Raw genomic sequence first — 12,851 nt, 5'->3', positions numbered from 1 at the left:
GCGATACTTGAAAGACGAGGATCTAGACCCCAGGTGAGTTGGTCGATGATGCTATACATTTATGTACTCGTTCGTTCGTGTTCTAGACTTCTAGTAGATCGCATCGTACTAAAACACAGCATCACTGTTAAAGCTTGTCCGTTCTATATTTAGTGTGACACGATGGCGGAAATTTATCAGTGGTAGAAACCTACCAGATTTTCCAAGAAGTATAACTATCTTTAGTGTCTGCTAGCGCGCAGGTGGCGTTTCTGGACATCATTATGCTTAATATCTCGCTAATAGACTTGCTCTATAGGTGACCTCATTCTACGATCTCCTCCACGTCTTGTATGGCTAAGGTTATGTCACTATAAACAATGAAGTGAGTGGTTAGAAGTTGCATCATTTATATGCTGCATCCTGCAAAGCTTGACCGGTAGATAACTGAGACGTGATCACATTAATCGACCTGAAGATTATGTATGATGGCAAACTGTATGTAAGTCGCAGAAATTTCCATCTGTCATAAGAAAATTATATACTGAAGAACACAAAGAACAACATGTTCAGCCGAATAGAAGTGACCTATCCCAAAATCTCCTGTCGGTACCCATGGACATAACAAAAGAGAATCGAAAATACTTGCAGAAACCCATCACACCGAATAAACATGAACCACATCATATTCCCATCCATTTCCGGCTCATAAACATTCGTTGAGAAAAAGCAACGCAAAACAACAAACACACTAATTACTGCATTCATGACTGTCTCTTGATATAATCCTTGTTCTCGATGGTCACACTCTTAGTCTTATGGTTGACCTTGTAGACACCGACCAGGCGCGATGCGAGCTCGAACTACTGCCGTTAGCAATATTCAAGGACAGCGAACTAGGTTGAGGAGCTTACCATGTTGTTTCTCAAGGAGATGACAATGAATTGCGCGTTCTTCGTTCTTTCTTTGATGTATGAAGCCACGATGGAGACCTGGAACACTTGAGTTAACTGGCTTGTTCTGTCGGGCGACAAGAGGGTACACCTACGTTTCTGAAGTCCAATGCGGCATCAATTTCGTCCATGACATACAGTGGTGTAGGCTTGTAATGGTGCAAGGCGAAAACCAGGGCCAAACTAGATAGTGTCTTCTCACCACCGGACAGGTTGCCAATGTTCTTCCAGCTCTTCTTCGGAGGCATGACGGAGAACAAGATACCTTCAGAGAAAGGATCTAAAGAATCCACGAGTTCTAGTTCTGCGTTACCACCCATTGTAATCATCTGGTACATCTCCTTAAGGCGGAGCGAGATGATGCTAAAGCCTTCCATGAATCCATTCAATCGAGCGGATCGAAGGCCGTCAAGACGAGCTTTAGCACTGTCGCGAGATGCAAGGGCAGTATTGAGATCCGCCGAACGAGCTTCGTGTTCGGCTGACCGACGACGGTACTCTTCGATTACAGAGAGGTCAACAGGGGAGTTCTGCGTCTTCTCTTCCAAAGCTGCAATAGTAGCTTTCAAAGACTCCTTATTCATCTCTAATAACTCATCCTTGGTATAAGTCTGCAGCTCTGCAGGTGCTTCCTCGTTTCCAAGGTCGCTCACATTCTGCAATGCCAACTTGGATAGTTTCTCGTGCCAGTAGCGCCCGCGCTTTTCATTCTCTGCTAGAGCTTTTTGGTTTTCTTCAAGCTTATTGCGCATTTCGATTTCCGTGGCCCGGGATTCGTTTAATTCAGCCACCTTCTCATCCAACTCCGCCTTCACGGTCTTGAGCTCTCCCTTCTTTGACTCGAGGGCTTCTTGTGCTTCCTCTACCTTTTGCTTCCAGCCGGATGCGTCGTTAGCCTGGTTGGAGACATCCTCATTCAGCTTGTCGAGGTCCTCGGTGACATGCTCGAGCTCCTCTTCAGCATCCCCACGCGTTTTTTGATGTTTGACTATAAGCTTCTCGTTCTTAGACTTGCCGACTTCCGCATTCGAGATCTCTTCGGCAAGCATGCCGATCTGTTCTTTCAGACCATCGACTCTAGCCTTCTGACCTCGCAGTCTTACACCACCAACCTCCATGATCTTGTTCTGGAGAGTTTGGATCTCTTCCTCAATGCCTCCCTTTTGAGAACGGAGATCTTCGATATCCTCTTCGAGAGAAGCGATCTGCTTCTCCAGAGCTGCAGCCTGGGCTGCATCTGTCTTGGATGGTTTGTGGGCAGCGCTCAATTCCTTCACGCGCCGCTGGGCATCTGCGAGGCTACGGTTGGTGCTCTCAATCTCGATTAATATCTTCTGAATCTTGGTCTCGACACGTGGGATTTCCTCGGACTTCTCTCTCATCGCCGCCTCGATATGTCTTTGCTTCTCCTGGAAAGCCTGGAACTTCCTCTCCATTTCCTCAAGGTCACCTTCGAGTCTTGCAACCTGCTCCTTGCTGGTGTCCGCGACCTGCTTCGACGACATTGCACCGCGAGCAACACGGGTCCCACCACCACTCATAGTACCGGACGTATCGATGAGCTGGCCATCGAGTGTCACTACTCTCCACCGTCTGGCACCGTAGGCTATGCGATTGGCTTGCTCTAGGTCCTTGGCGACAAGAGTATTCTGCATCACGCTATAGAATGCTGGAGCAAACTTTGGATCCTTGGGCTTCACGAGATCGAATAGACGTGGGACACTCTCCGGGGTGAATACCGCTGACATATCCCGTCGTGGAAGACGATCTAGAAGTATGAAGTTGGCTCGGCCAAGGTTGTTCTTCCGCAGGTAGTCGATGCATTGTTGACCAACCTCGACTGTGTCCACCACCATATTTTCCAACGCGGGACAAGCCGTGGATATAGCCACATCGTATTTCTCATCGATTGTCCCGAGGTTTCCAAGTCGTCCGTGGAACCCTTCGATTCGACCAGATTCTTTGAGACGCATGAGGCCAGATAGTACGCTGCCACGATTTTGCGTGCTTGCAAGGCTAGCTCTTGCTTCGTCTGCTTTTTGTCGGGCACTGGAGACATGAGAGCGAACTTCTGGCTCCCTGTGAGCGTACTTCTTGAGGTTATGCTTTAGCTTCGCGACCTCTTCCTCAAGAATCGCCTTCTGTTCTTTCCGTTCTTCAAGATCGGTTTCCTTGGCGGCTAACGTTTCCTCAATAGATGAAACCTTGCCCTGTGCTTCCTCCAGGAGTACAGCACCGGCATTGCTTCTCTCTCGGAGAATGTCGAGCTCACTTTGTGCCACTGCCACAGCGGAGACCTTTTTGTTAATCTTCTCATCCCATGGCTCAAGTGACTTCTGTTTGGCTGTGATCTTATCTGAAAGGCCCTGGGTTTTGCCCCTTAAGCTTTCACGGATTGCCGACAATTCATCCTCTTCCGCTTTAAGCTCTTTCTCTAGATCCGTAGTCTCTTTGGTCTTCTTGGTAATGTCACTAGAATGTTTCTCGACCAAGCTTTCGCATTCAGAAGCGGCCAAACGAGCAGTCTGCATTGCTTTTTCCAGTTTCTTTTGTTTGCCAACCAAGAATTTCTTCTTTTCCTCAAATTTGACGGACTCCTTGTCATACTTCGCCATTTCTTTGACCAAAGCTTGTACTTCTTTCTCCATGTTTTCGTATTCGCGCATGCCACGCTTGTAAGCTTTCTCAAGCTCCTTGATCCCAGATTCATTGCCCTCATGCTTCTCAAGTTCCATGTTCAAGAGTTCTTGCATTTGGAGGATAGCCTCCTCCGTGACGCGGATGTTATCGGCACATTCCTCAATGTAAATTTGGTAGAGTGCCGACTGTTTCTGGGTGAGCTCATTTTCGTCATTGAGGTAGGAAAGAGCTTTATCTTTCTTGTCCTCGAGAGCATTTCTTTCCTTTTCCACGTGCTGCACACGGTTATTCTTCTCAACACAAACGTCGTTCAACGTCTCTAATTCGGCGGCTGCTTCGTCAATGGGGGCCTTATATTTCGAAGTTCCGATAATATCTTCAAGGTATTCGAGAAGCCCGTCCTCATGCTCATTCGCGGCCTTTGCCTTCATCTGCGCAATGGACTCGACCTCACCCTGGAGAATCAGGAAACGCTTATGGTCTAGGTCGATTCCTCGGTCACGGAGCAAGGTCGTTACGGCGGTGAAGTTTGTTTCCTTGCCATTCATGTAGTATTTGCTGGTGTTGTTTTTAAATGCCTTTCGAGAGATGATCAGTTGGGAATCTGGGACTATTTCATGTGTTCCATCTGGCTGATCGAGGACCTCTTGGAAATGAACCTCGACTTCGCAGAAGGGCAAATCTGGAAAATCAGCAGAATTATGAATCAGGGCGGAGATTTTGCCTTGTCGCATTTTGCTGGCTCGGAAGCCAAACACGAATAGCAACGCATCAATTACGTTGGACTTTCCGGAGCCGTTCGGTCCGACAACTGAGGAAAAAGACGCGTGGAAGGGCCCTACGATCTGTTTCCCTGCGTAACTTTTAAAGTTATTAAGGATTAAAGTCTTGATAACCATGCGGCTCTTCGGCCCTGATGGTTCCTCAGGTATTGTCGGATGAGCCAAGTTGCGCGCCTTCATCATGATATCCATCGGCTTTTCGAGGACGGTCGAATGGGGATTAATGATTGAAATTTGCGACTTTGTGTCCTCGGGCGAAGGGGACTTGTTCACTGCGGATTCGGTGATATCGCCGAGTGGTGGCACGCTGGCTCTCTGGGATTGGGCTTGGGACTGGGGTGACACGGAGGGCTCGACTGAGGATCGTTCCGGTTTGGGCGTCATGGAGTCACGACTCCTGCGGGATGCCATACTTCTTCTTTTCGTTGCCGCCACATTTTGTGAAGGCGATTCAGGCTCTTCTACAGATGCAACTGAACTCCCTTCGTCATTTGATTCACCAACTTGCGATACCTCCTCCTGCTCCGCTGTTGTCGACCTGCGGGACCTTCGTGCGGGGCGTGCGGTGCTAGGCGTAGGTGCAGGCGCATCAGCTGTCGTACGCCTGCTAGACCGTCTCCTTGTGGCTGGTTTCTTGGGAACTGGGGTGTAATCATCTTCATTCTCCTCTTCAACGTCAGGCTGGGACGGTGTGGGGGTCACATTTCCGGGATCTTCCTCTTCAGATGTCTCCGACATGACATAGCTTCTTCGAGGAGCAGAGCGCCGGGATGGCCTGCCTCTTGCGATTGACGACATTATGCTATGGTGGTATGGTCCGCAAAGGAGGGCCTCATGAAGGCGAGTGTGAACGGGGACAGTGTCGCGATGTTACCGGCTGTTTGAAAAAGCGCTGGTGGGTGGAAGTGGGTTGTTTACATTGTCGCCCAAAGAGGAAAAGCCTTGTTTTTCTGCCACAACAGTCTGGCGGCCACCGCCTGTATTATGTCATCCGTATGTATTGTAACCATGGTACGGATTCAACACGATAAGAGTAATCTTTGGCATTTATATCAAAAAGGCCTCACAGCTAACAAGAGTGTGGCGCGGCCCAAAATGGCGCCTTGGGAAGATTTCGACAGTGTATTCTCGTTCAACAAGAACTTTGCCTATGATGGCAAAGTCATTGAACAGATTCTGTCCAACCGCCGGGCGTTGGACAACCAGCTGTTCGCCGACAGACTCCTAGGTCTGCTGGGCGTGAAAGCAGGTAATATCGACCAAGCTTTGATAAAATGTACAATGTTCCTGACCAGCATATCTATATAGTGACAAAAGTATACCCTCCAAAGTCCAACGCAGACCTCCGAACCCTTTTCGGGCACATCGTATCATCCCCACTGGATATCCATCACAAGCAGGCCTTGATCTACTATCTCTTGAAGGACTGCCGGGCGGCCAATGACTATGCTTCACAATTTTCGCGGCGATTCCATCTTCCTGAAAAGTACCGTTTCTTTATTGAAGGACTCTGGAACCTAGACAGGTTAGAATTTAGGGTACGTTGAGGAGACCGGACATGCGATCCATGATAGCTTGCTAACGCCGTCGGTCAATCTAGCGCGCTATTGAATATTTGACCGAACCATCCATCATTCCAACATTTCCCGATGAGATTCTTTACGTTCTCACCCTACCACAGCTTCCAAAGCACGATGACAGCCTCGTAATGGCGTATTACCTCACCGTGAGCCCACCGCTGGCTTCTGCAAAGGTCCAGAAAGCATTCTTCAGAACCCTTTGTCGTTCCAGCATTACGGAGGCCTTCTACTTTACCCGGAACTATGACGACTTGCTTCGCCGGAATTATTTTACGCAACTAATTGAATTCGTACATTCGACGGAAGCTGGCGAGACCCGGAGCAAGCGCGCTATGGAATTGATTGGTCTTCCCTTCGATGACCAGGAAGAGGAGTGGTTTGAGGACTGTCTTCTCCACGGAAATGCAAAGGGGTTGCATGGCGCGAAGGACACCGTCATGATGCGTCGTCTTGCGACAGGGAAGTTAGAGAACTTGTCTGCCGATCTCGAGTCCTTGGGCGGAAAGAAGGTCGATGGACTGAACTGGGACATTCTCAGACAAGGAATCCAACCATCGCAGACATAGTAGCTCTACCGCAATGACTAAGTTTTGTGAAATGAGCCCGCAGCTTGTTGGAAATGCGACACGATTTCAATTCTTATGGATCCGGTTTGGGGATTGGAGAATTTGGAGTTTGAATTTGGAGCCTTTCGTAAATTCACTTTGTAATAATAGTACTCAGCACAGCACCGTACCAGGATATCGAAGATTGATATAAAATTGAAGGGTCTTCTTTAACAGACAAATAATGGTGAATGTTCGCAAGGTCATAGAATGATGTTGTAATTTACCAATACCGGTCTCGTACACCAGCCAGGGTATGCGCAGGACAGGAAGCACTCCGACTGGGTGAAATGTATTGTCACCGGCATAAACTTCAGACTGATGAACAACACTTCATTCGCTGGCGGCTCATCAACAAGAAACTTCCACTTTCATAACTCACTCAGGGTGTTGATCGCGAATATATGCTGTCTTTATTCGCTTCCATCAGATAATGTACTTGGCCTACTGATATCCAGCCGAGCGTCATTTCTGATCTGAAGAACCCTGTTGCAAAAGTCCAGCAGGGAACTTTGATCTCCAGTTAAATCCGATATCAGAAAAGAAGCCAAGATGGTGGTCTGCAGCTTCTTTCAGCAAGGCCGGTGTAAATTTGGAGGTAGAGTTAGCCTCTTCGACCCTAGTCTTTCCTTTCTTACTTCCTAGCTTCTGGTGGACGATGTACTGATCATTGAATTAGAACGCTGCAAATTCGAGCACCCCGGCCAATCAAGTTTAGGCTCAGGGAACCGCTTTGGAGTGCTGTCTGGAGGAGGTGGAGGAGGAGGCTTCGGAGGTATGCCTTCCTTTTGATTCACTTTCATCTTCATCTTTGTTCCCCACCCTCTGAAACGTCTGAATGTTTCGTGTTCCAATCTTACTGCTTGGTTATTTGTCACAAATTCCTCAAGGGATATTGTGAGCTACGTGATCTTTGCCTTATGGGTGTTAGACAATCTACTCATTGCCCTGAGTACACTTATTGGAATTGGCATTAACTAGTACTCTTCTAACTTGCCTTTGCACGGTCTATCATGTATCCTCTGTATCTGACATTAGTACAGGTCGTAATGCGCAACAGAACCAGCAGCCAGCAAAGTAAGTGATGCACTTCTGGCAACAAGAAATTCCCTACTGACGCAAGCAAAGCTATGGTATCACAGCAGATGATATCAAGGCCGACCTAACCGCTGGTAAGAGTCGTCCAGAATGGGTCTTTTCTTGTTATGGTCCTGGTAAAAACGCTCCAAAGCAATTGTTTGGAGGTGTCCAGCGAGAGCAATCCTTCGAAGAGTTGCGGCTGCGTCACTATGAAGCTGCTGCAACAGGAAATGCAGAGCAGGCAGTCCAAGAGGCTCAGGCTTTGTACGCCGAGGCATTGAAACAAATGGATGTCATATTGAACGACCTTGGCGGTGCCGTGAAATACATCGTTGATGGTATCAATGAACACCCAAATAGAATTGATATCACAGAAGGCAAGACGGGTCCTGCGGCCAGTCAAAGTCCGTCTCCATTTGGTCAACCCTCAGCATTCGGCCAGCCAGCTGCTAGCGGTCAGACATCGGGATTTGGCCAACCGTCGGGATTGGGGCAGAGCTCTGGTTTCGGACAACCAAGTGCTTTAGGCTCAGGATCAGCCTTTGGCAAGCCCTCTGGGTTCGGTCAGCCATCGGCGTTAGGTCAGCCATCGGGATTTGGTCAACCATCTACCTTGGGGCAGAGCTCTGGGTTTGGACAATCAAGTACATTGGGTTCGGGATCAGCCTTTGGTAAACCTTCGGGGCTAGGTGGTGGACAGCCTGCGTTTGGTAAACCAGCGTTTGGACAGCCCAGTTTAGGCCAGTCGAACTCAGGCCAGCCCGCTTTCGGTCAAACATCAGCGTTTGGGCAACCTTCAACATTAGGAGGCTCATCATTCGGCACATCCGCCAACGCATCTCCTTTTGGCGCAATATCAAACCAAAATCAAAGCGCAGGTGTCGGTTTTGGCCAAGCCGCATCAGCCGTGTCTCCATTTGCACAGGCTGCTAATCAACAACCTGCAACATCTTCTGGATTTGGACAGTCATCAACAACCCCAGCGACAACGGGCAGCTTCGGCCAGCCCACACAAACATCATCCCCATTTGGCCAGCCCCAACCCCAGCCACAGTCAAACCCATTTGGCCAGCCACCCACCGCACCAAATCCTTTCGGGGCTCCCAGTCAACCACAGCAGCAACAACAACAATCACAGGCCACTCCTTCACCCTTTGGCCAGCCAGCATCCGGGTTCGCACAGCCCGCTCAACAACAACAACAACAACAACCCCCAATTCCTACCGCCACGGCAGGCACTGGTCCTCCTGCCATCATCAAGGTTGAGGATCCGAACCAGCTCAGCCCCATTCCACCCTTAGCTGGCCAGACGGTCCGAGACCCTATGACCAAGAGACTGTCCACATGGAAAGGACAACCAGTCAAGTATATTGACAACAACCCGTGTTATCTGCACCCTCAGGACCGCCAAACATATGTTCGCATCTTCTTCCCGGATGGGCCTCCCGACCAGGCGAGCTTGAGAGATGCAACAGGAAAACCGGAACAGTATACCCCCGAGGTTACGGAACAGTATGAGTTCTTTGTGAAAAACGGATACTTCAAGGACGGCATTATTCCCAGCGTGCCACCTAAGACGGAATGGGTGAGCTTCGACTTTTAGGGCCTGGAGAACGTCGAGGATACCATGGTTTTTTATTTTTCGATATGCACTTCACGAACTTTGTAGTATATAGTTACTTCTTTTCTTTTAATATGACGATCACATGGAAGACAGGGCGCCTTCAACCAGCCATCCAGTGAACAGGATTGCCAAGCAACACCAAACTACAAATCTACAACCGTACACGTCCTACGGTTCTACATATTCCATACGTTACATACGTTCTACAACCAGCGTACAACAACACCAAAGAGTACTTTCCCACAAACTTTTCCATTTTTATGCCAGATTCTAGCGGATATCGACGAAAGCCCAGCACGCGCCAAACTCGCCCACCCCAGTCAAGAGCGGATATCACTCCCTCCCTAGACTGAACTAGAACATTTTAGAGTAAATTTAAGCGGCAATGGTGACCTCGACCTCAACACCAGCCTCGATGTTGATGATGATCTGCTTGACAGTCTCAGTGGGGGCGAGGAGGCTGAATCAATTCGTTAGTAACCGCTTCTCTAGTCACAAGGGTAGATGAAGTGCAACATACTCGATGAGACGCTTGTGGATGCGCATCTCGTACTTGTCCCAGGTCTTAGAACCCTCACCGTTGGGGGTCTTACGGGTGGAGATGTGAAGGGTCTTGGTGGGAAGACGGACGGGACCCTTGACGTGGAGGGACTTGGAGCGGGCACGCTCGATCAGCTCAGAGCAAACCTTCTCGAGGGAGGCGACCTTGCGAGAGGTAAGGGTGATACGGATCTTGTGGACCTTCTGTTGGGGACTGTTAGTATGGCTGGCGCATTGTTTCGTAGCTTCTCTTCCGCCCGTCGTCCGTCATCTTCTTCTTGAGATGAACTTGGGGTTGGAGAGCAGTTGGATCAACGTACAGGGCCCTCGCCGAAATCCTTCTCGGGCTTCTGGAAAGACATCTTGACGGTTGGTTTGCGGTGGGGAGACCGGGATTGAGATGGCTAGAGGTCGACGGGTTAGTTGCAAGAAGGGGAAGAAGGAAAAAGAGATAAATGTGGGAGTGGGGGGACCAACCGTAAAGTAAGGCTAGTTGCCAATCAAGACCTGAACTTCGAGGTTCGGTAAGGTGATGATGGCCGTTGGAATAGCTCTGGGCGATACGCGATTATTATTATCGTGAATTCTTTCGCTTTTTTTTTCGATAGTGCGCTTAGCGCCGCTTGTGCGGGTGCTGTGTCTTGGCGCTCGCCTATCTTGTGCTAACCGGATCGGGCGCCCGGGGTGAATGAGTCAGCAGATCACCAATGACATGCCATCTGATAAATGCGATAAAGAATATGGGGCTGATTGTCAAGTTTAATGATGACGATATATTCTTGACTTCCCTTTTTTTTACTTTCGTTTTGAGCTTTTATTCTCTAGCATACTTCTTGTTTCTGCGTCGTTACTTTTGTAGAACCGCTGTGTCATGGCAAATTGGCCTCCTCTTGCACCAGTTCCACCCCCCGCGGTGCAAAGTGCCATACCACCCCAGGAATGGGAGCTCTATATAGATGCGTGGATCCTGCTTCTGACCCTGCGCATAGAAGCATCCGATGCGGAATTCACAGAACATGCGTCCACAGATGACTCCGCAGTCACCTTCTTGGCTTCATTCTATGACCAGCTGGCAAGCACTCGTACGCCGGGTTTGCATATGGGGCCGAGAGCAAGAACACTACGGAAGCTATGTTTCTTGCTCACAAGACGACTCTTGTTGGACGCGCCCACGTCACCACCTGATCTACTGGAATGGAAGTACCTGGGCAACGTGTGCAGCTGTTATCCCTCCAGCTCTGCGCTGAAGAAATTACTATCCGAAGCATGGGACAAGCATGAAGAGACGATATCATCGAGCCTCGAGAAGGCAAAGACAACCATGACGAAACAGCTGTCCATGTCAAGCCCCGCACAAGCTTCAAAGATCATCTCTGACATTCGCCTATTAACCATCTTGGGCTCTGTCCTCCCCACATGCGGCCAGGCGCTGATGGCCGGCTCCGACTTCCTGGACACATGCTGCGAAGCATATCAAGCACACAAGACGGACGACTTCCGCAAAGTACTCGTCGCCATCGTCTACGTCGGCCTTACATCTCTACTAAAAGGCCCGAAACCAAACCTCTCCCTACTTCTGGACCAGCTATTCAGCCTAAAAGCCAGCGCAGGGATCAACGCACCCACAACAAAGAAGGAACCCACCCTCCTCTCCGATCTCATCTGCAGCTCAGATCTCCTCGCCCGTCTGGACCGGTATCTAATTTCGCACCCGCAGAAACGCGGCCAAGATCTCCTCTCCAGTCTGCGCGTATACCAAACTGAATCAAATGTATTCCACCACCGCTACCAGAAACAAAAGAAAAGGCTTGACAAAGGCAAAGCCCGAGCCGCCACAGATCTCCCCCAAGCAGAAGACATGCACATCCACAGAATGTCCCTCGTCACGCAGATCCAAGACCTCTTCCCTGACCTGGGATCGGGGTACATTGTCCGTCTACTTGATGTCTACGACGATAACCCGGAGACCGTCATCGCACATCTCCTGGATGACTCTATCCCCCCTGAACTCCGGGACCTTGATAAATCAGAACAGCTCCCCACTACTAACACCACTACCCCCAAGCACGACCCCTTCCCTCCCCGCCCAACACCACCAGAAATCCCCTCTCCACCAATTCAACCCCGCAAAAACGTCTTCGACAAAGACGTCGACCTGGCCGACCTCGCCGAAACAGACAAATTGCGCTTCGGCCGCGCAAATGCAGACCAAACAGCAGACGACATCCTCGCAGATCGCAGCAAACACGCCGCCAATAAAGCGGCCATCATGTCAGCGCTGGCGACCTTCGACTCAGATGACGACGAACGCGACGATACCTACGACGTAGCAGACGTAGGTGGCACCGTGGACGCCACCACCACTGACACAGACGCCGATGCGAAACAGAAAGCGGACGAGCTCGATCTAACACTATTCCGGACGTACAAGGCTACGCCGGCGCTGTTTGCTCGGGACTCGGCAACCCGTCGATCACAGCCGCGGGCTTCACTGAAGCGTGAGACGGGCATGACGGATGAAGCGATTGAGGGGTGGGCTGTTATGCTGGCGCGGGATTCGAAGCGGTTGGCGAAGTTGGAGGATCGGTTGTCGCTTTCGGTGGTTGGGCCTGGTGGGACAGGTCTTACGCAGCCGGAGATTAAGCCCACGGCTTATCGGAGGCCTGGGCCTAGGGGTGATGGGGAGTCTGGGAGTGAGACTGATGAGCCGGCTGGTTCTGGGTCTCGAGGTAGAGGCGGCCCCGGTAGGGGGCGTGGTCGTGGCGGTCGACGGGGTGGTGGTGCTGGACGCGGGCGTGGTGGTAATGCGGGTGGTTCCGGTGACGGGAATACGACCGCACAGCGGCAGAGGAAGGAGGAGAATAAGGCCAGTAGGGCGAACCATAATCGTCGACAGCAGAGAGCTAAGAAAGTGGCGCGGGCTGGAGGTATGATGGGGTGATGCTAGCTGATGAATGGTGATTTTTCATGATGCTGTAATGATGACCATAGAGCCTCGTGGTTTGTGTACATACTGCATTCTTTAATAGACCCCGGATGTTGGGCGTTATTGAGTAAAGAAAACAAGC

The 12,851-nt window shown here is 50.1% G+C and overlaps 4 protein-coding genes across 4 annotated transcripts; 3 read left to right on the top strand and 1 right to left on the bottom strand.

Moving 5' to 3' along the window:
- Nucleotides 1–544: 544 nt before the first annotated feature.
- BDV27DRAFT_146661 (uncharacterized protein) lies at nt 545–1,522 on the top strand (the record flags this gene model as incomplete). The annotated part of the gene is made up of 5 exons (XM_032070612.1): nt 545–584; nt 889–950; nt 986–1,090; nt 1,235–1,407; nt 1,444–1,522. 5 exons carry the CDS (start codon nt 545–547, stop codon nt 1,520–1,522), a joined length of 459 nt encoding a protein of 152 aa, XP_031925867.1.
- A 3,927-nt stretch (nt 1,523–5,449) lies between these two features.
- Nucleotides 5,450–9,222, top strand: BDV27DRAFT_146659 (FG-nucleoporin nup42; the record flags this gene model as incomplete). The annotated part of the gene is made up of 7 exons (XM_032070611.1): nt 5,450–5,603; nt 5,663–5,892; nt 5,955–6,499; nt 6,789–6,793; nt 7,219–7,314; nt 7,583–7,616; nt 7,668–9,222. 7 exons carry the CDS (start codon nt 5,450–5,452, stop codon nt 9,220–9,222), a joined length of 2,619 nt encoding a protein of 872 aa, XP_031925866.1.
- A 385-nt stretch (nt 9,223–9,607) lies between these two features.
- Nucleotides 9,608–10,350, bottom strand: S10a (40S ribosomal protein uS10). Its single transcript, XM_032070917.1, has 4 exons — nt 10,261–10,350; nt 10,104–10,187; nt 9,764–9,987; nt 9,608–9,703 (listed from the first exon to the last, which is right to left on the bottom strand). The coding sequence occupies exons 2-4, from the start codon at nt 10,143–10,145 to the stop codon at nt 9,619–9,621; spliced, it is 351 nt and encodes a 116-aa protein (XP_031925865.1). The 5' UTR covers nt 10,146–10,187; nt 10,261–10,350; the 3' UTR covers nt 9,608–9,618.
- A 210-nt stretch (nt 10,351–10,560) lies between these two features.
- Nucleotides 10,561–12,841, top strand: BDV27DRAFT_130955 (ASCC2 family CUE domain-containing protein). The gene has a single exon (XM_032067527.1). It carries the CDS (start codon nt 10,655–10,657, stop codon nt 12,722–12,724), a length of 2,070 nt encoding a protein of 689 aa, XP_031925864.1. The 5' UTR covers nt 10,561–10,654; the 3' UTR covers nt 12,725–12,841.
- The last annotated feature ends 10 nt before the right edge of the window (nt 12,842–12,851 follow it).

Source organism: Aspergillus caelatus (assembly GCF_009193585.1).
Source record: "Aspergillus caelatus strain CBS 763.97 unplaced genomic scaffold BDV27scaffold_131, whole genome shotgun sequence".
NCBI classification, from domain to species: Eukaryota; Fungi; Ascomycota; class Eurotiomycetes; order Eurotiales; family Aspergillaceae; genus Aspergillus; species Aspergillus caelatus.
The sequence above is the reverse complement of the archived record's forward strand: the minus strand, read 5'-3'. Positions and strand labels throughout refer to the sequence as shown.